Raw genomic sequence first — 25,573 nt, 5'->3', positions numbered from 1 at the left:
AAAAAAAAAAAAAAAAAAAAAGAAATGGGAAGAAAGGAGCTAAAGGTGTAGGGAAGGTGGAATGGGTAGGGGAAGGGTAACAAGGGAAAAGAAAAAAATGCGAGATAATGAAAAAATGGAAATAAAGTGTTTGTAGATGGGGAGGGGAGGGGGGGGTGAAGGGAGGGCAGGGACAAGGGAAAAAAATGAGCACCAAGACTTGTCATGCAGAGGTACAAATTCCCAACAATGAATGTAACTGTACTGTATCATTAAAATGTACCAATAAACTCAATTAAAGCTGAAAAAAAATGAGAAATCAGAGTCATTCATATGAAAATGGATACATTTTGAGGATATACTCCTAAGTGAAAGAAATAAGTCACACATGTATAAATACCGAACAGTTTCTCTGGTGTGAAAAACTATAATAGCACACAAGATCCTAATGGGATAATTAACAATGTGAAATAGGAAAAAAAGGGCTAAAGGTGTAGGGAAAGTGGGAAGGGTAGGGGAAAGGTAATAAGGGAAAAGAAAAAAGTATGAGAAAATGAAAAAATGGGAAAAAAGTCTTTTTAAATGGGGAGGGGAGGAGGGGATGAAGGGAGTGCAGGGACAAGGGGAAAAAATGAGAACCAAGACTTGTCATTTAAAGGTACAAGATCCCAGTAATGAATGTAACTGTACTGTATACCTAGAATGTACCAATCAACTCAATAAAAAGGAAAAAAATTTTAAAGAAAATTAACCATATCTTTATAGCTCAAATACAAGCAGGAACAAAAAAAAATTGAGATAAAAGAAGTAGAACTGCTCTCTTATTCTACCAATTATGTGATTCTAAAGTAATAACTATATTAAACCTTAGGACTAGGCCATAACAACAATTTATCTTTACTCTTTCTTCAATATATCAAAAACTGAATCTGGCCTAGTAGCCAAAGTTAAATATTTGATATATAATAATGTAACTCAGATTCATTACCTCCAAAAGTAGAAGTACAAAAGGTCTCAAGAAATGAATGCTTGCTGGGGATTTAGCTCAGTGGTTCAGTGGCCTGCCTTGCAAGTGCAAGGACCAGAGTTCAATCCCCGCTACCAAAAAAAAAAAAAGAATGCTTCACATAGTCCAATATGCTTACCTGTGCCATCTTTCTCCCATAGAAAAGATTTTCCATGACAAGAAGATCTAATTTCTTCTCAGTGTTGTTCTGAGAGTTTTTATAACCAATTCTGTAAACTCCAAGGATTTTGGCCAAGGCAGTAGGCCTCTATCAAGAAAAAAATCAAAGTAAACTCTTATCAAAGGGACTATTTATAATTCGATACAAATTTTTGTTACGTGCATTATCCATGTAATATAAAAACATGATTTACTATTGATATAACCAGTGAAAGGATCTTGAAAGAAACTCAAACCCTTGAATTTCACAAGTACAGTAGTAATGTCAATAGAAGTATTAGTTAGATCCTTAACATTCTCCACAGAGACAGTCCTTCAGTTGTTAAAATTAAAAAACTTTTGTTATGACACAGAATTTCCTCTAAAAAGCTGTAACTTTAAAAAAACATCTATAAAACTCTTCATAATCTTACGTAGTCAACAGTCATTATTCAAAGAGTGGGCAAACCTGTCATTGGTGTCCTCCTTTTCTAGCTAAAGGAGGCACCCCCCATTTCTTAATGTGTTTCCAATTTCTATCTGAGGAAAATGAAAAATTACTAAATGTGTAGATAATATTTTAAATTTATTTTCATCATATATATAAATAAAATATACTAACAGTAGCTTATTCCAGATTACTTCATTCTTCATTGGAAAAAGTTATAAAAACAGAGTTTGAAATCTCTACTCTCTAGACCTCAGTAGTAAAACAAAGATCCAGTCATGTTATGTTAATATCTTGCCACAGGGAAAACTGCCATTCAGACTAAAAGAGCCAGTAAACTCTAATTATAGACCAAGATTTTGGATGTCTACCTTTTGTTGAACAGCATTCGTAATATAATTGAAGTAGTGTGGTGCAAAGTCAAGGAAAGACTGTACTTCCAGGCGAGGCATTTGCTTCAAAATGAATCTGTCATCTAAAAGGCAGAAATTTCATGTGTTTATTCAACCACAAAACATACTGTCATCTGTAATAAATTATTCCAGATATCCCAAATCATTTTCTTTTGGTTTTAAAGGATATGTTCTGATGTCACAGTGAAAATTCTGATCAGAGCCCAACTGTCACACAATTGCAGGGCTACAAAGGATGCTAAGGATTTATACAATCAAGAGCCAGCCCTCTATTTGTGACAGTACCACATCTAAATTCATTAGTATGTGACCTACCTTTGAGAACTACCAAATAAAATTTTATAAACTCCTTTGTTAACAATCCATAAGTCACAGTTGTAAAAGTTCTTATTAAGCAACAGATCTCCTGGTGCATTTTCTTAAATAATTTTGCCTTCAATGGGTATAGAGAATAGAATGTGAAACACAAAATGGTCACAATATTCTATAAGCTTTTGTATGGAAAGAGCTTGGTCTTTCTATTTTTCAGATTAAATATTTCTAATTTTCTCTCATAAGGACTAAGGTACCCTCTCAAGTTTTCTGGAAGCTGTCTTTTTACATTTTGGAGAACTCAAATGGGGAGTTTAGTGAGGACCTGATCAACGCCCAAGTCTCATTACAAATATGTACATATATATTCTTTTAAAAGTCTTATTCCATCCTCTCAAGAATAAAAAGAAAACAGCAAATTTGGTTTTCTTATAGACAATACCAACGTACTTCAGTAAAAATGACTTGCACATTATCTCAGGGAAAAGATGCTCCATCAGTAAGTGATGAAAAGTCATACCTTCCGTTGCATAGAAGGCAGCTCCAGACTTGCCTCCTCGGGCCTGCCAGGGCGATGAGTGGGAAAGGGAGCGGATGAAGTCTTCTTCACTGCTGCCCAGTATCACTTCACGCATCTTATGAAACTCTCCCGCATAGTAGAGCCGACAGTAAAACTTGGCATTAGCATCAGAAAATTCTATAAACAGAAGTTTAAATTTTAAAAAGCTTTTATAAATCACAAAGTATCTTTTCCTCCTTCTTTCACACCAAATGCAACCAAGCAGGCCACTCAATGGTGGCATCTTTCAGTTAAGTTTCAATAATATACCTGTTTATCACAATTCTTTAAACCATCTTTCAAAGGCAATGTATGACCACTCTTTCACATTTTCCAAAAATGTCAAACAAAATAAGACCCGGTTCTAATATTGTACTGCATTACACTTTTATAGCAATTATATGAAATACTTTTTATTCCTTCTACAACAATTTTTATTGTAAGTATATTCTTCTGGAATAAACCAAAAATGCATTCAATATATCTACCAACTTGCTCTAAATAAAAGGAAAAATGGAATCATGAACCATTTAAAAGTAGGGATAAATAACAAGACACCTGCATGCCCTATTAGTAAGTGCTTTTCTCCCAAGAAGGAACAGAAAGTTAACAGAATTATCTCATTAGCCTATTTGATTAAAGTAAGCTTTTGAATTTGATAATTTGCACTTGGTTGAGCTGTTCCTCATCTTAAAAAGTATGGAATGTTTCATGAATTTGTGTGTCATTCTTGTGCAAGGGTCATGTTAATCTTCTCCTTATCATTCCACTTTTGGTATATGTGCTGCCAAAGCAAGCACCTTAATAAACATCTTTAGACTTACTGTCCATATTATTCCAGATAATAAATTTCTGACATCCATATATACAATTCTACATGCTTGTTAAGCTCTGTGGCTCTTGATTAAATAAGATTTAAAAATTAGAAATTAACTAAAAGTATAATTTATAAATTTATAAGTTAAATTACAATTTTAATTAAATATAGAATTAAATTTTTAATAAATAAAAAATGCACTTTACAAACTGAATTATAGATTAAATAAAACCTGTGAGTAAAGATTTAATATTCATTTCAGGAAAGAAGAGATTTTCTAATATGAAGCTATAAGTCTCAATAACAGTTTGTTCACTTATTGTCCCTGTCCCCAAATATATCATTTCATACTTACGAAGTTCCACGTGAGGATTTGTAAATTGTTTCTTTTGTGAATCTCCTCCATCTACCTCATCTAAAAGGTTTAATAGCATTAGTAAAAGCAAAGTTTTAAACAGTTATCAGTTTGTTTTTTCCCCTTCATGTAACAACAAAAATAGTAAATGAACAATAAAATAGCCCAGTAATGTGCAGAGTATAGAGGTACATGGGTGTAATCTCAGCACTCAGGAAGCTGAGACAGAAGAATTGCCACAAGTTGAGTTTAAGGCTAACCAGGACTACATGGCAGGACCCTATCTAAAACACATAAATTAAAAAACAAACAAAGCATGGGGAACCAGGGGCACCTAGGAATGTAGCTCAGTATGAAGGACCTGGATTCCTGGGTTCAATCCTAGTACTAAAAAAAAGAAATCCTAGTTGTCATTGATTAAACTGTGTAAACAATTATAACAGAAATGTGTTATCCCTTGAAATATCAATTTTACAGTTAAAAATACAGGTTGAATTCAGGTTGAATGATTTTTCTTAAGTGATTCCTAAACTTAGCTCTTATACTTAAGAATTTCCATGACTTCTTTAGCAGATTTTATGATTACTTTTCCCCAAGTGTAGAGTAATGCTTCCCTGGAATATTAGTCTAATTTAGAGCATTACTTTTTTATTTTCTGACTTTTTTTTTGTTTGTTTGTTTTGGGTTTTTTTGGTCATCCTGGTGAATGAACTCAAGAGTCTTCGCACGGAGCTACATACCCAGAAACTTTTCATTTTCTATTTTGAGACAGTGTCTCGGCTAACTCATTAAGTTGCTCAGGCTGGGCCCAAACTTGTGATCCTTCTGCCTCAAACCTTCCAGACTGGTATTACAGGTATTATAGGCATGCGCCACTAGCTCAGACACAACTCAGAAGTGTGTGTGAGTGTGAATGTGTGTTCAGACTGATCTTTCTGGCAAAACTACTGCCAGGCCCACTCTCTCTACTATAGATTTGGAATACTGTACATTTCAGTATCTGGAAGAACAAATCATCCCCAAATTTCACATTTCAAAATCATTTAAGCATCGAAGATTTCTAAAAACACATTATAAACACCTACTGCCCCAAAGCAGCCTATATAATATTAAAGATACCTTAATTACTAATCATACTATAAGAGTTACTATTTTTAACTACTAACTCATGACTTAAGCTAGGATCACCAAACAATTTCTCTAAAGTAGACAGTTTTCTCAGTTACAACTACCCAACCTGCCAATGTAACACACAAGCAACAAGAGTAAATGAATGGGTGTGCCTGTGCACCAATAAAATTTTATTTACAAAAACGGTCAGCATAATCTGCAAAATACCTGTACCCATATCCATACCCAAACCCAATCAAGTAGATATACTTTTAAAATATCAAAAAGTAGGTGAACACAAATAGCCACAACTTTATAGGCAGTGGAAAAGAAAAACATCTGGGAGGCAAATTTAATAGAATGAAAATATCTTGAGTGTCTGTTAGGAGTTCAACAGTAGGTCAGATGCTTTATGTATGTAATATCACTCAGCCTTCACTTAACCCTGGAAGACACCAGCTTTATCACTTTACAGAAATGAAAACTAAGGACTTCTCATTCTACCTTATAGTAAATGATAGCAACAAAATCTGAAACTAGGAGGAATTTCCAAATGCCATGGACTAGACAGAATGCCCCAGCTTCAATAGTAGGAATTGTCTACTTAAAGCTATAAGAAACTAAAATAAATGAATGAAAGCAAATTTGGTCTACTTAACACACCTTGAGGATCAATGCCTTGATTCTCCATTCCCTCCTTCCCTGTCTGCCCAACCTGGTAGTAAGCACTATCTGCTCCACGTAAGGTCTCTCGCTTCTGGGAAGAGAGGTCAGGGCTTTTCCCTGCTGTCCCTCTGAAGAAAGACAACATTCCAGAAGTCTTTTTGACTAAAAATAAGAAGTAATAAATTAATTTTAATTAATCACTGCAGGTGGAAAGTAAAGATTTTCAACTTTTTTGTTGTTTGTTAGTAGTAACCATTACATGAGGCTATAATTCTGAAAAACACCAATAGTTTCATTTGCATAGACTACAGTGGTATCTTGGTTCACAAATGCTTGCAAACCGATGTTTGCAAATAATTTGATTCACAAAAACAGTTTGGCAAAAATCTGGTTTTTGTTTGCAAACTCTACACTGGGTGACAAGATCACAGCCATCTTTTCCAAAATCACAGAACAAATTAAGTTCATGAACCAAGGTACCACTGTATTATTCCAAAAGTTGTCAATGTTACTGAGTAGCCAAGTGCTTTTGTTATCAGTAACATACTAGAATGAAAGCAACACTCAGCTAGTTAAATGTCAAAATGGAGAGACTCTCTAGAAAGTCTTTCAAATGAAGCTTAACATCTTAAGCAACAAGATTAGAGTACAGCTGAGTTCTTTATTATTATAATACAGCTAATTAATCTAACAAAACAATTCCACAACTATAGAATTCAGTTAAAGGTAACTTGGCATCTTTTGGGTTTCTACCTAGAAACACAGGAAAATAGAAGTTTGTTTTTACCATCTTTTAAAAAATAAACACCACAGGATGGCCAAGAATTTGCTAAAGCTTACTTTTTACTTTTATTCCTAGTATGTATGATTCTAATACTATAAATTTACCACTTAGAAAATCCATAAAAAATGTTAGTCATACAAGTATGTACTTGCAGTGGCAGACATTATTACTACCTCCTTAATATTTATATTACCTGATTTATCTACCTGATTCCTTATGAATACAAGTCTAATTTTGTGGGAGTAGCTATGTGTAGAATCCTAGGAAATGAATCATTTGTCCAAGTCAACTAGGATAATGTTGCCCACCCTTTATCAGCCATTAGAGTGGTCATGAGACCAGTGAGACTGAAGGGGTGCCTCTGTGTTTCTAACAAAAAAGAACAGCTGCAACTCCTAATACCCTTCTTTCTGCCTTGAATGTTCAAAGAGAATACTCCTGACTACAAGAAAAACTCATTAAGAAGAAACCATCCCTCTACTGTCATAACAATGCTTAGCAATTCAACCAAAGCCAGCAATTGCCTAACTCCAGTTCTTAGAAAGCAAAGTGTCATTTGTTTAAGCCCTCATAGTCAGCTGAATTTTGTTACTTGTAGCAGAATGGATTCCTAACTGACAGAGTTAACAAAACCTGAGTTCTAATCCAGCTTCACCACACTCTAATGTTGACCAAGTTACATACTCTAAATCTTAACATCCTTTCTAAAAATAAGGATATTATCAAATAATCCTTATCTGGGTATTGTAGGGATTAAATACAACATAAACTTAAAACATATAAAATTTTATTTTCATAGTACCAATAATACCGTGTAACTAAAATTAAAAATGTTAATTTTATTATAATTCTTGTTATACTTTTAAAACTAAAAGTTCTAGGAAGGTAGACTCTCCTTTTTGCATAAAGCAAGGAATTTCTAAAAATTTTAAATTCAATAACTTAATTTAAAGTAAGAAACAAAGAAGAAAAGCAAAAAAATCTATGCAAAAGAATACTCAAAACTGTTCAAATCCATACTCTGATTCAAAGACCAGATGTATCAAATCCTCACCAGATGACATTTCTTACTGTGTTTTCTTCTTCAAACCATAATTACAAAGAAAACCATTACATATACTCCTCCATTTGTAAGCTTACTTGGCTGTGGTTCTGCATCTGTTGTACGGCTTGTCTGTCCTCCACTGATTTCAGGCAGTCTAATAGGGCTACTACTCTTGGGTCTGTTGTCTAAAGTACTAAAAAGAAAAACAAAAGAAAAACTGATTTTTTTTTCTTTTTATTGAGTTTATTGGTACATTCTAGGTATACAGTACAGTTACATTCATTACTGGGATCTTGTACCTTTACATGACAGGTCTTGGTCTCATTTTTCCCCCTTTGTCCCTGCAGAAAAACTGATTTTAAACTACTTAGAATATAACAACATATTCTGATTCCTACACTACACTACTCTACTCCCCCCAACTAATCCTACCCACAATACCAGAAATCTGATTCATAATTTATATAAACACAGATTGGAACATGGAAGAGTCTTGAAATATCTACTGGATTTAAGAAAGCAAATTATAACAATAAAATTTTACAGAGAACACAAAAGCACAGGGTTTAATAATATTTTCCCCAAGTCTATTAGAACTAGAGCAGTACCTACCTGTAAGTCAAACAATTACAGAAAATACCAACTTCATTTTTTTCATTCTAATAACAATGATAATTCAGATAAAATTTTTCCAGATTTGTAAAATGGGAAATCCTATTTTAGCAATAAGGAGACTGTGACAATTTCTGTCAAAATGTCTAAAACATTCGACATACTAAAAAGCTGATTTGGGTATTTTTTAAACTATTAAGATCTTTAGTTAGTATGGAAAATTCACAAACACCTAAAATTATAAAATATTAGTGAACTAATTTTACAAGTTACTAATTTTTAAATAAATACTTGTTTAGGGGAAAGGAAATAGAGAAAAGAAAAAAAAATTAAAAAAGGAAAAAATGGAAACAAAGTATTTGTAAATAGGGAAGGGTGAAGGGGGTGAAGGGAGGGAAGAGGAATGGGGAAAAAATAAGAACCAAGATACATCATGCAAAGATACAAGATCCCAATGACGAATGTAACTGTATTGTTTGCCCTAAAGTTACCAATAAACTTAATGGGAAAAAAAAAAATCAATCAATCAATCAATGCTTGTTTTAATTCTCAAAAGTGTTAGAAGTTTAAATCTCCAGCATATATTGAATTATATGGCAACTGGCAGAAAACTAAGGTCTTTTGACTTAAACTTTGTTTTCTCAATTATGGGCTAAAATTTTTATACTAATAATATGCTGCAAGAGAACTGAAGAACAAGGATACAGAAAATGATGACATATGTAACGAAAATAGATTTTATTCAATCGTAAATCACCTATTTGTTGGAAGGCCTTCTTCAGTACTGTTCCACAGAGCTGCTTTAGACAATTCTTCTAAGGCATTTCGGTATTCTTTACAACTTAGCATAGAAATAAGTTAAAAAATGTTAAACATTAATCCTTTCTCTAAAAATAAATCATGAGCTTTAGAATAAGTTTTGCATTACAGAAACATAATCATTATAAATGTCCATAATTAAGCAAATACATTTGGGTTAACAAATTAGTCAAACAGAAGCCCTCATAAGGAAGGTGATGTCTTCATAGTAAACAGTAAAGGAACTAGAGAGTGCATTTCTACTTAAAGATACTAAACTTCAAGAATAAAAATTTTCTTAATTTTCTATTAGTCAATAAATATCTGACTGTTAGACTAGAAGTCTGAGAGTCATGCTTTAGAAAAATTAAATCTCATGAAACAAGAGTCATGTAAGGGTATATTATTTTTCTAAGAGATCAAAAGATGACCTTGACAGAATACTGTACTTGCTTCCTAACAGTACAAAAAATTTTTCACTTTGATACTGTTTTATCTATTAACATATGATGACGAATCAATAAAATGAGAAGGAAATTCAACCTTCATAAACACTAAAAGATAAAGATATTTTAAATTATCATATGGAATCTTCTAAAGGAAAATATTGTTCTTATCCAAACAGTAAACACTAAACTCCAAAAACATGTATACATCTATCTTTTTTGCCCTTATATATTTCATACCTAATATATCACATTTCATAGACATTCAAATATTTGTTGAATAAATGGATACTTTGTAGCATATCTAAAAAGTTAAAACTTTTAATGCCTCACAATGGAAGAAAATTTTAAAACACCTTAGATTTTATTTAAACTAAGTTCAATTACTGCCAACATTTTTACGACTAAAAAGCCCATTTTTAAAGACATTATATAAATATCTTGGAGTGTGGTGCCTCTTTAAAGACAAAGGATAACTATATAAGTTAAATAGTTAAATGTATCAACAGGGTGAGGCATAAGGATAACATTCTTTAAGTACGAAAATTTTACCTAGTATGTGTGGGAAGCAGGAAGGAAATTAGTGATTTAAAAAAAGATATTCAAATGGGATAAAGTAGGCATATTCCAAGCCCCATGCTAATAACTAAAACACAGTAAGGGATACACAGGTACAAATTATAATAGATAAGAGGTCAGAGAATTATAATACAGAGAACCCAAGGGTTAGTGTGCAGCTTGTCTAGTTAACTCAGTGAATGAGAGCTTGCTTGAGAGTGATGCCATACCCCATTCCCATATCTAGGTAGAGAAGGTTTTCAGGTACACAGAGAAGAGAATGTCAAGTCTAAAAATAAATTTAATCGTTTTCCCAAAACAGGGTGATTAATAGACATGAACATACATAAAGAACACAGTTATAACCACAGTGTGGAAAGTCCCACAAATGATACCTGAGAGCAAAAGCAATGATGGAGCTGGGTTCCTTCTCACAAACTGCAATAGGCACGCGTTCGTGTTCATACATTAAATAGTGCTTATCTGGATCACTGTTCAAATTTTTAAATAAATGAAGTAAATAAGAATAAAATTAGAAGAAAATAAAATATAAAACTTCATTAATGCAAGTAAATCTTGGAACAATTTAAATTTAACTAAATAATGTACAAGAATATAATTAAGTATGCTATAATGTACACTAATTCTAAGAACATGAATCAAGTCAATGATAAAAAGATACCAAGTTTTTTAAGGCAAATGAAAAATTATCAGAATTAAGTTTCAAATCAGAAGGTTCTGGAATAGTCACTCCAAAGCATTCCATACTGCCAAGATTCTGTCCATAATAATATCAAAAAGAACTTCCAATAAATAGAAACCTATAATATTTTCTTCATCTATAAAATTTAGAGAAAGTCTTCTAGAAAATATGGAGCTGTATTATGAACTCAGTAATGAAGAACACAACACAAGCACTCTATTGTTACCACATAGGAACTTAATGGTGACTCCATTTCAACAAAATTTTCTTCCCTAATTTCTACTCTAACTCCTCTAGGTACTGTTATGTGGCCTTATTCACTTTATTTAGGTGCACTTCACGTGCTACAAATACAATATGAATTGAGGAAAACTGTTATAAGTATTTCATGTATATGAGATAGAATTTACAATACAGTGGGATAACCAAATAATACTACAAACAAATATAATCACTTCCTCTGCCATGAGTGCTGTGAGAAAATCATAAGATGTTTGTTTCCGCTATGCACAAACCCAAAATCATGAGGTGAAACCCTAGTTCCCAATGTAATGGTATTAGGAAGTGAGGCAACTGGGAAATAATTCAGGTCATGAGAGTAAAGACCTCATAAATGAAATTAGTGCCTTTATAAAAAGGAATCCAAGGGAGCTCTTTTCACCATGTGAAGATACAGAGAAGACAATAATCTAAAACTTGGAAGAAGGCCCTCACCAGAACTAGGTTGATACCTTGTTTTTAGATTTCTAGTCTAAAATAGAGAAAACAGAGAGCTTTAATAAACTACCACTAAGTAACATATCACACACTATCCTATGAATATCTGTAAGTATTCTCCCCAAAATCATGAGCTCCCAAGAGCAGGGATTTTTTCCTCAAGTCTTGTTCTGTACCTTCATGTGCTAGAGCAGGAACTATTTACAATGACTATATAAATATATAGGTCAGTTAAGAAAAAGCAAAAACCCCTTGTTAAAATGTCTACCTTTGTGATGAACTTGTACCATGGTAACTACAGCAGCATTCAATGACCACACAGGTCAACCAGTACAAGAAAAACCACCTTTTCAGTCAGTTTACATTCTTTCCCAGTCTAAGTAAGCTCAGCACAAAAAAAGTTCATAGGAAGACTTGCATGAGTAATTTTACTTTATCATTACTGCTAGAACAATGCCAGGGTCCAGTGAATTACTGTGCCAGTAACATCCTCATATACAACAAGCAATATGCTTTTAAGATCATGAGATCAGTACACACAGCATTGTATCTTTAAACTATATGCGCATACAGTTTAAACTGTGTGTGTGTGTGTGTGTGTGTGTGTGTGTGTGTGTACTATGTAAGCAATTGTTTTTTTTAAGACAAGTAATTTTATTTTTTTCACTAATTTCAAGACAAGTAGGGCCAGGGATTTAGCTCAGTGGTTCCGCTGCCTGCCTTGCAAGCACAAGATCCCAAGTTCAATCCCTAGTACCAAAAAAAAAAAAAAAAAAAAAAAAAAAAAAAATTTTAAACACAAAAAAAAAAAAAAAAAAAAAAAAAGACAAGTAATTTTCAACACTAAATATTATTTAATGCTTTCTTCATTCGCTACTATATAATAATGATTACAGAGTCTACAAATTACACATCAAAAGACATCTCTTACTATAATGACATGAAATCAAGGATTGAAAACTATATATATGCAGATAAATATACTTAAATATATGGGGAAAGAGTCTAGGGAGAGTTTTTTTTTAAATTAAGGAAAAACAAAACCTCCCAACAGCCACTGGTATTTACAATACTTACAAAGGAAATGGAATAGGATTATAACTATTCCCTGGGAGCAAATTTGCAAAGATGGCTTTCATAGTTGACTTTTCCTTCACCTGGCTGTCTGTGGATCCCAGTAAATGTCCATCAAACACATCTAGGATGAAAATATTCCATTTATATATTCAGGAAGAATTAAAAGTAAGCAAAAGTGTTAACTTTTTTTTCTCTTTCCTTTTGGGGAATACAGACAGATGTATGCATACCACAATTATCAAATATGGTTTAAAACTTGTAATCTAGGGAAAATGGCTTATAGAATAAATAAGAAAGCAATAGTAAGATATACACATACACAGCATTTCCTCTAATGAACATATTTTTCCTGACATTTCATCATCTCTAAAATTGAGATAATTCTACAATCATTTTTTTTTTATCATTACAGGAGCCAGGCAGTAGCCAAGAAGGAACTACTGATGAACTACAGGCATGAACTCCACTTTAGCTATTCATGCTGCCACTTCAAAGCACTTACATGCACAGTGGCTATTACAGTTGAGTTAACAACCATAAAGTTAATGCCAAGTTTATGCTATAAGTAGTCACTGCTTAGAAAGTAAGAAAAGAAAGAAGAAAGGCGTGAATTTGCTATTATGAAATAAATATTTTTGTTGGAGAAATGGCAGCAGTTTTCTTATTTTTTTACAAAGCAACAACTATATGCTTTATGAAACTTAAGAAAGTAAGAGTTCCAGAAGCTTCATGATGCTGAATGACATTTTGTCAGATAGAAATCTATGTCAAGCAAGATAACTAAAGAAATAATTTATATGATAAAAAATTATACTTTAAAAACCACTATCAGTAAATATGAAATAAGAATTTCTAAAGGAAAAAAAGCATTATGCCAAAAAATAGCAGTGTTTTTCTTCCTCAGAGACACATACAAACCATACAAACAACTCCAGAAGGTGAGGCAGGAGGATCAAGAGTCTTGGAGACTTGCCTGGGCTGACAGTGAGATCAAGGGTAGCCTGAACTATACAGTAAAGACCCTGTCTCAAAACGTAGAATTAAAAATGGCAGAGTAAAGACCAGTAGAAAAATATATCCTCTCTAGAACATGGAATCAAGACACGTGAAAAACAACTTGTTGAAGGAAAAAAAAAATGTAGATCTCTTGGAATCAGAAGAAGCTGACAGGAAATCAAGAAACCACAAACAAGCTAAAAAATGGAATAAAACACAGAGAAAAAAATGAAGTAGCCTGCAAAGTTAGCCCCAGTGCCCAGGAAGGGGGACCTGACTCTGCTAATACAAGGTGAGCCCAGAGATGGTAGGCAAACCAGGGAGAAACACTGGACCAAGAAAACCTAGTTATTGTAAACTGAAAAAACAGCATGGGGTTTTACTCTGAAAGTGACTCCTAACTCGTGATGGGCTACAATTGCAGAAGAATTCCACTACAGCATCTGCCATATTTGACATTGACAGTGTTTCACACTCCCACTGGTTTAAACCACCAGTGCCACATGTATGACTGTCCCATTGGGCAGCTTGTACCACTGATGGTACAAACCAATCTGATCTTCTGTCATTCTTTCTACTAATAAAATTAAATCAGTGTCGCCCAGCAGCAAGACATACAAATTAAATCAGAGCTGCTTGGCAGTAAGACATAAATTTTAGCACCATTATGTCAATCAAGAGCCATACTGGAAGGGGTTAAGACCGAAATCCAGAACAATTACACTTCAGGGTTTCTGTGGTTACCCCACCACAGGAACTGGATGGGAGATGGCCACAAGAGACAGATGCAGAGGGCTGCAGGCTAGACACAGACTCCCAGGGAAATTTAAACTCAGGCCAGGAAAGACACAGGGGTTCCATTCTCCAAATTGAGAAGCCAGGTCAGACATGTATGGCTTTTGCGCACACTGGGTCTGAAAATGCTGGCATTGAATCCAGTGGACAGCTTGACCCCCCTACCCTGCTACCTATATCCAACAAAGAACTCACAGTTCTATTTGCTCTCTCCATCTGCCAACATAGTCAGGAAAATAGCTCAGGCTGTACAACTGCCACAGCCTGGGGTGTACAGAGATGGGGACCTCAGGAGCAGAAGGTACCTCAAAACCCACAGGACATAACAAGGCAGAGAAAGGGGTAACTGAAGGCACTCAGAGGATCATGGAAACTAGAGTGAATACAGCCCCAGGACCAACTAAGCCCAGAGGAAAGATAGGCAGGATTCAGCATTCACACAAAAAAACTGAGTGTGGAACAAAACAGGTCTTAGAAGTGACTCACTATTCCTCCCACATACCTGGTGGATGCCAAAAGTGCAGACCCTGGAAGAAACTGCTCATTCAGTCATCCAAAAACATGCAGGAATATTTTTGGACTCACTTTTCTTTTTCCTCATTGGATTTTGGGGCTGTGGGGGTTGTTTTTTTCTTCTCCCTTTTTCTTCTTGTTTTTGTTTTTGTTTTTGTTTTTTTCTTCTATCTGCTCTGTTTTTTCTTTTCCATGTTTATTCTTTTGCACCATTTTTTCTAATTCTCTTAACTGTCTTTTGTGCCTTAACATGTTCCCGCAGGCTTGAGCCACAGGTGGCACATGCATTACTCTCCCATCAGGCAGTTTGTATGGCTGGTGGTACAAATAGATCTAATCACTTTTATTGGTCTTTTTACAAATAAAATTAAATCAGAGCCTTCCAGCAGTGAGAAATCCCCATCATGAACATGTTAAAAGTATCTTTATCTCAATTTTCTCTTTTCCTTCTCACATTCCTTTTATTTTTTAAATTTGACTTCTACTTTCCTTCTCCAACCCCTCCATTTTTACTAGTATTACTATTAAGCTTTATTAATCTTTATATATTTAGTTGACTCTATGCTATTATTCTTCAATTCTATTGCTTTGGGTGGTATAGTCTTTTCATCTAGTACATACTTACTGTGTGTCAATACTTGGCTTGTCTTTGTATCTATAATCTTTTTATTGTTAATGGTAGCAAAGTAGTAGCTTTTTTGGTTCTTATGGTATGACAACAGCCACTTTGTCTTTGATTACATTATTGTTGCGGGTTTCATTTCTACGGCAGGATGGTGCTACTGTCTAGTTTTTACTATATGCTAGCATTTGGTTTGTCTATGTCATCAACAATTCTGCGTTTCCAGGGATACCAGGTGTTGGGCAAATTACACTGCACTTTCCACATCCCAAATTAACAGAGGCAGTCAGATATTGAGACAGCAGCAGAGGACTCTACTGCAATTAGCCATGGCCAGAGCACATCACTGGAAAGTGGATACTAAAGAGATCTTCATATTAGTAACAGTCTTTCCACTATTACTAACCCACAAAAAAAGAAACACGAGGAAACAAGGCAATAACATGCCTCTAAAAAGTACCAATTCCAAAAAAGCTGATCCCTGGGGCATCAATGGGGAGGAAATCAGAAGCCAAATAGCTGAATTATAACAAATGACAAAAGAGGAGACGAACATATCAATAAAGTGCATTGCAAGCTCAAACATGATATACTTAAAACAGATACCGAGCTTAATAAACAAAATGATTAGCGAGACACAGGATACTACTAACATAAAGCTAGCTGAGCTAAACAAAATAATACAAAATATGAATGACCAGTTTAGTAAACGAAGTTCATGAAAAGGTACCAAACAAATCCAAGAGATAAAAAATTCTTTTGAAAGTATGAATATCAAAAGTGACCAGTATGAAAACAGAGTGTCAGAACAAAATAGGACTGATATACATGACTGATATACATATACTTTGATATCAAAAGAACAATCAGAAAATGTATCCAAGAACTGCAAAATAAATTCAGTTCAGCGCAAATGGGATAAAAGGCCTTTTAACAGAAATAATAGAAAACTTTCCAATGATCAGGAAAAAATTTAACACAGAGGTAAGCAAAACATACAGAATCCCAAGTAGCCACAATCAGAAAAGAAGCCAACAACACATCATACTCAAAATCCAAAATGTCTAGCACAGAATCTTAAAAGCTGTTAGAGAAAAGCAACACATCACTTGTAAAGGTAAACCCATTAGAATTACAGCAGACTCCTCAATACAAATCTTAAAAGCCAGAAGAGGTTGAGGAGTTTCAAGCCCTGAAAGAAGACAACTTCCAACCCAGACAAATACATCCTACAAAACTCTTTCAAAATTGATGGAGAAATAAGGTTTTCCATGACAAAGAACACTTCAAGAAATTCACGATCACCAAATGTAACACTCCGAAAAAATTCTCAAGGATATCCTAGAAAGAGACAATGATGCCAGCAATAGATAGCAAAGAGTTAAAGAGTCAAATGGAATAATGACAAATAGAATGAGCAGTTAAGAAGAAAGGGCAGGAGAACTGCCTGGAGTTGGCCTGCAGCTTGTACCCCAGTTGCTGACCTCAGCAGCAGACTGGTAAGAGGCGGAGCTGTATGGGCCCCCACAGCCCCCCTTCCCCCCCCACACACCTCTGGCCTCCTGGCTGTGCTGGTACCTGGATTCACACCACAGAAGCACAGAGGCGTCATAAAGGCCATTGTCCTGAGCGCTAGCTTAGATTTTGATTTAATTCACACACTTACAAGTGATAGATTAAAAACTGCCACAAATTACCATTTGCTAAACTGTGCTTGATGCTTTTTTGCTGCTGATTGTATCACTTGGGCTAAGATGTTGTGATTGATCTAATCAGATGTCCTTCCTGGTATAATGAAAATGAGAGTGCCTCAGAGTCATTAGAGGCTCAAAACTTGAAGACAAGCTATAACAGGAAGACCAAAGTATTAACCTAGGAATTAAACCAAGGACAACAAAACAACAACAAAAACAGAAATGAGAAGACATTTAAACAAGGCACAAACAGACTTCCACCTCACCAAAGATAAACTCTGGGAGGAATGAGATGGAAATATCTAGTAATCAACCACCTGAACACCCTGAACTGATAGCACAGGAAATAACAAATGGATGAATGAGGCTCTAGAAAAATTCAAAACAGAAATAATTCCCCAGATAACTACAGAGATGGTGAGCAGAAAGCATGGGACATGATTAGAGACTCTAGAACAGAAATAGACAAAAAAAAATACATGAGCTCAGGACCACGATAGAAATTATGAATACCCACCATAGGAAAGAAATGGAGTCCACAAAACAGATTCAAACAGATATTCAAGAGATTAAAAACTCTACAGGAAGTTTAACATAACAGACTGAGCCAATCTGAGGACACGATATCAGATATAGAAGACAGGATGGAGACCAGTGACCATGAAAAGAAGGATCTCTTAAAAATAACAAGGGAACATGAGAAATCAATCCAACAGCTCCTAGATAAAGCAAAGAATAATATAAGACTGACAGGAGTCCATGAAAAAGCAAGAGAAAGTACAAATGACATACAAAAAAGTTCACAGAATTAATGACAGAAAACTTCATAAACAGAGCAAAGGAATTTAACATACAGATAAGTGAGGCGTATAAAATCCCAACTAATCCCAGCACTCAGGAGGCTGAGGAGGAAGACTGCTGTGAGTTTGAGACCACCCTGGGCTACACAGTGAGTTCCAGGTCAGTCTCAACTACATAATGAGGTGCTGTCTCAAAAAAACAAAACAAAAAAACAAAAAACCAAAAAAAAAAAAAAAAAAAAAAAAAAAACAAAAAAAAAAAAAAAGAAAAGAAAAAACAAAACCAACTAGCCATGATCAAAAAATATCTACAAATAGACAGATAATCAAGATCCCAGAAACGCAACAGAACAAAAAAATACAACAAACAGTTAGAGAAAAGAAAAATCACATGCAAAGGAAAGCCCATCAGAATCACAGCAGACTTTTCAACACAAACCTTCAAGTCAAGGAGAGCCTGAAGTGAGGTATTTCAAGCCCTAAAAGAAAACAACCTCAAACCTAGACTGATAAATGCTGCAAAACTATCTTTCAAAATTGACAGAGAAATAAAATACTTTCATGACAAAGAATACCTGAGAAACTTCATGAATACCAAACCAGAATTCCAAACAATTCTAAATGATATGCTAGAAAAAGAAAATGAAGATCACAACTCCATGAGACCCAACAAAGCAAATCCAGCAGGCAAGGCAAGAAAATTTTGAGGGGGAAAATTTTTAAAAGAACCATCAACAGGGTAATAGCACGAAGATGAAAAATCAATACATATTAGTTATAACCACTAATGTTAATGTCCTCAATTCACCATTCAAAAGAAATCAACTGGCAGAATAGATTAAGAAGCAAAATCCAACAATATGCTGTATACAAGAAATGCACCTAGATCAAAAAGAAACTCATAGACTGAAAATAAAAAGGATGGAAATCAGTTCTTCATGCCACAGGGACCAATAAAAAAAGCAGGGGAAGTTATCTTATTTGCATACAAAGTAGATCTCAAACCAAAACTAATTAAGAGAAACAAAAAAGGTCACTGAACCCTTGTAAAGGGAACAATTCAAGAGGAAAAGATGATAATCTTAAACATATATGCACCAAATACTAATGCCACCAACTATACAAAACAGGTATTAAGGGATATGAAAATCAAAATAAGCACTAATACAATTGTAGTGGGGGACCTAAATACCCCACTGTCACAAACAGACAGGTGTTCTAGACAAAAAAAATCAACAATGAAATACTAGAACTGAAGAAAGCTTTTGAGAAAATTGGACTTAAGAGATGTCTACAGAGTGTTCCAGCCCAAAAAATTAGAATATACATTATTTCACATGGGTCATTCTACAAAATAGACCACATACTAGCTCACAGAACAGGTTTAAAGAAATTCAAAGGAGTTGAAGTTATCCCATGCATATTATCAGACCATAGTTCAATTAAACTGAAGATCAATAGCAAAAGAAACTGCAACAACTTCACAAACCCATGAAATTGAATAACACTCTCCTGAACAAACAATGGGTCACAGAGGAAATTAAGGAAGAAATTAGACAGTTTTACAAATAAATGATAATGCCATTATAACATACAGGAATCTATGGGACACAATGAAAGCAGTTCTACATGGAAAATTTATATCAGTGAATGTCCACACTAGGAAAACAGAGTGAGCTCAAATAAACAACGTAATACTAAATCTTAAGCTTCTAGAAAAAGAAGAGCAAGACAAACCCAAAGCTTGTACAAGAGAGGAAATTATAAAGATCAAAGCAGAAATCAATGCAATGGAGACTAAAAGAATGATACAAAAATATCAATGAATCAAAGTTGATTTTTCAAAAGAATAAATAAAATTAATAAACCCTTAACCAACCTTATCAAATAAAGGAAAGAAAAGGCTCAAATCCATGCAATAAGGAATGAAAAAGGTGAAGTCACAACTGATCCAGCAGAAATCCACAGGATCATCAGTACCTACTTGGAGAACCTGTACTCTGATAAAATGGAAAACAAGAAAAAATGGACAGATTTCTAGATATATATGAATTACCAAAGGTGAATGAAGAAGACATAAAAATTCTAAACACCCCAGTTACAATCAGTGAAAAAGAAAAAGTAATTAAAAATTTACCAACAAAGAAAAGCCCAGGTCCTTATAGATTCACTGCTGATTCTACAAAACATTTAAAGAAGAACTACTGCCAATACTCTAAACTTTTCAGTGAAATTGAAAGATAAACAATACTTCCAAATTCATTCCTGGAAGCAAGTGTTACTTTGATTCCAAAACCAGGGAAAGACTCAACCAAAAAAGAGAACTCAGGCCAATCTTCCTAATGGACATAGATACAAAAATCCTCAATAAGATACTGGCAAACAGAATACAGAGGGACATGAAGATCATACACCCTGACCAAGCTGGATTTATCCCAGGGATGCAAGGATGGTTCAACATAAGTAAATCAATAAATGTAATACATGATATTAACAGAGTAAAAGACAAAAACCATATGACCATCTCAATAGATGCAAAAAAGGTATTTGACAAAATTCAACATCCATTCACAATAAAAAAAAAAACCTGCAAAAAATTGGGGTAGATGGTCTTTATCTCAACTTGGTTAAGGCTATCTATGAGAAGCCAATAGCCAACATCATATTAAATGGTCAAAAACTGAAAACCTTCATGCTAAAATCAGGAACAAGACAAGGATGTCCACTATCACCACTCCTGTTCAATATAGTTTTGGAAACATGAGACACAGCAATTAGACAAGAGAAAAAAATAAAAGCAATAAAGATAGGAAACAAAGAAGTTAAACAGTCATTATTTACTGATGACATGCTACTCTTCATAGAAGACCCAAAAAACTCCACCAAAAGACTTCTAGACTTAATTGACACTTTCAGCAGAGTAGCTGGATACAAGGTCAACACTAAAAAATCAATGGCCTTCTTGTACACAAAAAAAAAAAAACAGATTCATTGAGAGAGAAATTAGGGAAATAATCCCCTTTACAATGGCAACCAAAAAAAGAAATACTTAGGAATCAATCTAAGAAAGTACGCAAAAGACCTCTACATTGAAAACTACAATAATGAAAAAAGAGATCAAAGAGGATATAATAAAATGGAAAGATATCCCTTGTTTCTGGATAGGAAGAACCAACATAGTGAAAATGCCCATACTTCCAAAACTGCTATACAGAGTCAATGCAATCCCGATTGAAATCCCAACAGTATATTTCACAGAACTAGAGAAAATACTCCAAAAATTCATTTGGAACCAGAAGAAACCTAGAATAGCAAAAGACATTTTAGGCAACAGAGACATGACAGGGGGTATCACAATCCCCAACTTGAAACTATACTACAAAGCCACTGTGTCGAAAACATCATGGTACTGGCAAAGAAACAGACTCGAAGTTCAGTGGAATAGATTAGAAGATGCAGAAAACAACTCCAGATATACTCAGCTACCTCATCTTTGACAAAGGAGTCAACCATCCTCAGTGGAGGAAAGATGGCCTCTTTAAATTGAAAAAACTGGATTTCAACTTGCCAAATATTGAAACTGGACCCCTATCTTTCACCATGTACTAAGCTAAAATCAAAGTGGATTCGAGATCTAAATATTAAAACAAAAACACTAAACTTGTTAAAAGATAAGCTAGACAGAATTCTTGAAGACAATGGCATAGGAAAAGACTTGAACAAATCCTCAGTAGCACGTGAACTGGCACAAAGAATCAACAACTGGGATCTCATCTTATTAAAAAGCTTCTACACTGCAAGAGAAACCAACAACAGAGCTAAGAGACAACCTACAATGTGGGAAAAATTATTTACCAGCTGTCCCTGAGACAAAAGTCTACTATCTAGAATATATAAAGAACTCAGAAAAATCAGGACCCCCCAAATATAAAGACCCAATTCAAAACTGGGCATCTGATATGAATACACATTTCTCAAAGAAGTAAATGCATGCAAGCACAAGGACCCGAGTTCAATCCCTAGTACCAAAAAAAAAAAAAAAAAAGAAGTAAATGCAGCAATAAATATATGAAAAAATGTTCCACATCACTGGTCATTCAAGAGATGCAGATGAAAATAACTGATATTCCACCTCATCCCAGAAAGAATGGCTGCTATCAAGAAATCAACCAATAACAAATGTTGGTGGGGTTGTGGGGAGAAAGGACCCCTTCTCCATTGTTGGTGGGAGTATAGATTGGTGCAACCATTGTGGAAATCAATATGAAGATACCTTAAACAACTAAGATTAAAAGTCCCATTTGACCCAGCTATTCCCCTGCTGGGTATCTTCCCAAAAGAATTTAAAGAATCATAACACAGTGATATATGCTCACCCATATTTATAGCAGCACAGTTTGTAATAGCTAAAACTTGGAAACAGCCCAACTGCCCATCAACTGGAGACTGGATAAAGAAGATGTGTTTTTTTTATAGAACGGAGTACGACTCAGCCATAAAGAATGAGAAACTAGGACATCTGTAGCTAAGTGGATGCACACTGAGGACATACTCTTAAGTGAAATTAGCAGGACACATGTATAAATACCGTATAGTTTCTCTGGTGTGATAAACTAAAAATATAAACAAGGGTCAAAATGTATAACTGATATTTTGTAATAGAAAGAAAAGATCTAAAAGTATTGTGTAAATGCGAGGGGTGGGGAAAGGTAAAAGGGAAGAGAAAAAATAAAAGGAAAAAAATGGAAACAGTCTTTGTAAATAGGGAAGGGTGAAGGGGAAGAGGGGGGCTAGGGGAATGGGGAAAATAATAAGAACCAAGATATGTCATATAAAGGTACAAGATCCCAATGATGAATGTAACTGCATTTATATCTAAAATGTCCCAGTAAAAAATACTAAAGAGAAAAAAGAAAGGGGGGATCATCAGGAAGAAAACAGTGCAATGACAGGAACAAGCCCATACCTTTCAATAATAACAATGTAAATGACCTCAACTTCCCAAGCAAAAGACACACACCGGCAAAAAGGATCAAAAAACAAAACCTATCAGTATATTCTATGCAATAAATACATTTAATCCAAAAGGAAATTCATAGACAAAAGATGGAAAACAAGATTCCATGCAATGGGAGATCAAAAACAAGCAGAAGTATTTATCCTATTTTCATACAAAGTGGGCTTTATATCAAAAGAAACATCAATTATAAACATTTATTCATCAAACACCAGTGTACCCAATGTGATAAACAAACAATACTGGACAAAGAAGATCAGACAAGTATCGACACAATTATAAGCGGGGAACCTCAATATCCAACTATGAAAAACTAACAGACCAACTAAACAAAAAAATCAACAAAGAAATATCAGAGTGGAACCACACCTTTGAACAAATAGACATCTCCAAAGTGTTCCACCTACCAACAACAGAATACACATTTTTCAATACCACATGGAACTTTCTCCAAAATAGACCACATACTAGCCCATAAAGCATGCTTAAATAAATACAAGAGAATCGAAATTATCCACACATATTATCAGAGAATAATACAATGAAACTAGAAATCAGTGGCAAAAACTCCACAGATAATTATGCAACACATGGAGATTAACCAATATACTCTTGAAGAATGAAGGGGTCATAGAAAAATTAGTTCCTAGAATCAACACAACTTACCAAAATCTATGGTATACAATGAAAGCAATCCTAAAATGAAAGTTTTTTAACCGTAAATGCCCACATCAGAGAAACAGAGAAACCCCAAATAACCTACTGTTACACCTCAAGGTCCTAAAAGAACAAGAAAAATCCAAATCTATAGCTAGCAATAAGGAAGGCAACTATAAAGATAAGAGCAGAAATTCTCTCTCTCCCTCTCTCTCTCTCTCTCTCTCTCTCTCTCTCTCTCACACACACACACACACACACACACACACACAAAATCAATAAATTTATTCTTTCTTCAAAGGAATAAACAAGATTGATATACCTTCAGCCAAACTTAACAAAAGAAGGAAAGAATCATATTAATGCAATTAGAAATGGAAAAGATTAAATCATAAATACTGTTGAAATCCAGATTCTTAGTAACTAGACCAAACACCTATACTTGAATAAACTGGAGAATGCAAAAGAAATGGATAAACTCCTAAATATATATGAATTACCAAATGTAAAGCAAGAAAATAGAAAAACCTTGAATAATCCTGTAACAGGCATTTAAATAAAGGGAGGAAAAAAAACAACACTCTACTAACAAAGAAAAGCCCAGGATGTGACAGATTCACCATTAAATTCCCTGAACACTTCAAGAAAGATCTAATGCTAATATTCCTCACATTCTAATAAAATTGAAAGGGAAGGAGTACTATCAAATTCATTCATGGAGGCCAGCATTGCCTTGATTCCAAAACCAGACAAGGACCCAACTAAAAAGAAAATACCAGGTCAATTTCTTTAATGAACATAAATGAAAAATCCTAAACAAAAAATTTCCAAACAGAATGTAACAAATCATCAAAAAGAACATACACCATGATCAAGTAAGCTTCACCTAATAGAAGCAAGGATAGTTGAACATACAGTATCAATACATGTAATATAGCGCATAAACAGAAGAACAAAAATCATATGATCATCTCAATAGATACAAAATCTTATATCCATTCATGATAATGAAAATCAGTACTACTTCCACACAGCAATAATGAGACCACCAAGAAAGAAATTAGGAAAACAATACCATTAACAGATAGCTTCAATAAAAACTGAATACTTGAGAATTAACCAAACAAAAGGAAGTGAAAGATTTCTATAACGAAAACTACAGTATTCTGAAAAAAGATATCGAACAAGGCATTAGAAAATGGAAATATAGCCCCTGTTCCTGGACAGACAATGCCAATATTGTCCAAAAAAATGGCCATAGTTCCAAAAATGATATACAGATTAAATGTAATCCCAATCAAAATATGAACAACATTCTTCACAAAACTAGAGAAAACAATCATAAAACATGTATTGAACCAGAAGAGATCCAGAATAATAAAAACAATCCTGAGCAATAAGAGCAAAAGAAGGAGGCATTACAATACTGGTTTTCAAACTATTTAACAAAGCTCCAGTGATAAATGAATCACGGTACTGGCACAAAAACACACATGCAGATTAATGAAACAGAACAGAGGATGCAGAAACAACCCGAAGCACATTCAGCCATCTAATCTTTGTCAAAGGGGCCAAAAACATACACTGGAGGGAAGAAAGCCTCTCACCATATACTAAACTAAAATCAAAATGTATCAAAGATCTAAATATTACAACAGAAACAACCTGCTCAAAGATAAAATAGGTAAAACTCTTGGAAGACATAGGCATGGGGAGGACTCTCTGACTAGAACACAAACTGCAAAAGAAATAATACCACAAATCAACAAATAGGATTATATCACATCAAAGGAAACAACAACAGAGTAAAGAGACAACATACAAAAGGGGTATCCTGCCAGCTATTCATCACACAGAGGACTAATGTCTAAAATAAAAAACTAAAAAAAAAAAAAAAAAAAAAAAAAAAAAAAAT

At 34.2% G+C, this 25,573-nt stretch overlaps 1 protein-coding gene and 1 non-coding gene across 15 annotated transcripts in view; both read right to left on the bottom strand.

Annotated features, from left to right (window-relative positions):
• Pikfyve (phosphoinositide kinase, FYVE-type zinc finger containing) overlaps window positions 1-25,573 on the bottom strand; it is a 120,655-nt gene that overhangs the window by 11,050 nt on the left and 84,032 nt on the right. For 13 of the 14 annotated variants that reach the window (XR_778673.2, XM_010616067.2, XM_010616065.3 and 10 more), the window contains 9 exons: window positions 12,565-12,685; window positions 10,463-10,558; window positions 9,023-9,106; window positions 7,749-7,846; window positions 5,822-5,986; window positions 4,049-4,108; window positions 2,838-3,014; window positions 1,964-2,067; window positions 1,125-1,253 (listed from right to left, as the gene is read on the bottom strand). Coding sequence is in view for 13 of the 14 variants with exons in the window: in XM_010616067.2 (XP_010614369.1) it covers window positions 1,125-1,253; window positions 1,964-2,067; window positions 2,838-3,014; window positions 4,049-4,108; window positions 5,822-5,986; window positions 7,749-7,846; window positions 9,023-9,106; window positions 10,463-10,558; window positions 12,565-12,685 (1,034 nt within the window). In the remaining variant the exon portion in view is untranslated. The remainder of the gene's footprint in view (window positions 1-1,124; window positions 1,254-1,963; window positions 2,068-2,837; window positions 3,015-4,048; window positions 4,109-5,821; window positions 5,987-7,748; window positions 7,847-9,022; window positions 9,107-10,462; window positions 10,559-12,564; window positions 12,686-25,573) is intronic. The other variant, XM_010616071.3, reaches the window with a different exon arrangement.
• On the bottom strand, window positions 3,570-3,676 carry LOC117286421. Its single transcript, XR_004517593.1, has one exon. It is a non-coding gene; the product is annotated as a U6 spliceosomal RNA (small nuclear RNA).

The sequence above is a fragment of the Fukomys damarensis genome, unplaced genomic scaffold (assembly GCF_012274545.1).
Source record: "Fukomys damarensis isolate Sample0158 unplaced genomic scaffold, DMR_v1.0_HiC HiC_scaffold_16, whole genome shotgun sequence".
Taxonomy (NCBI): domain Eukaryota; kingdom Metazoa; phylum Chordata; class Mammalia; order Rodentia; family Bathyergidae; genus Fukomys; species Fukomys damarensis.
The sequence above is the reverse complement of the archived record's forward strand: the minus strand, read 5'-3'. Positions and strand labels throughout refer to the sequence as shown.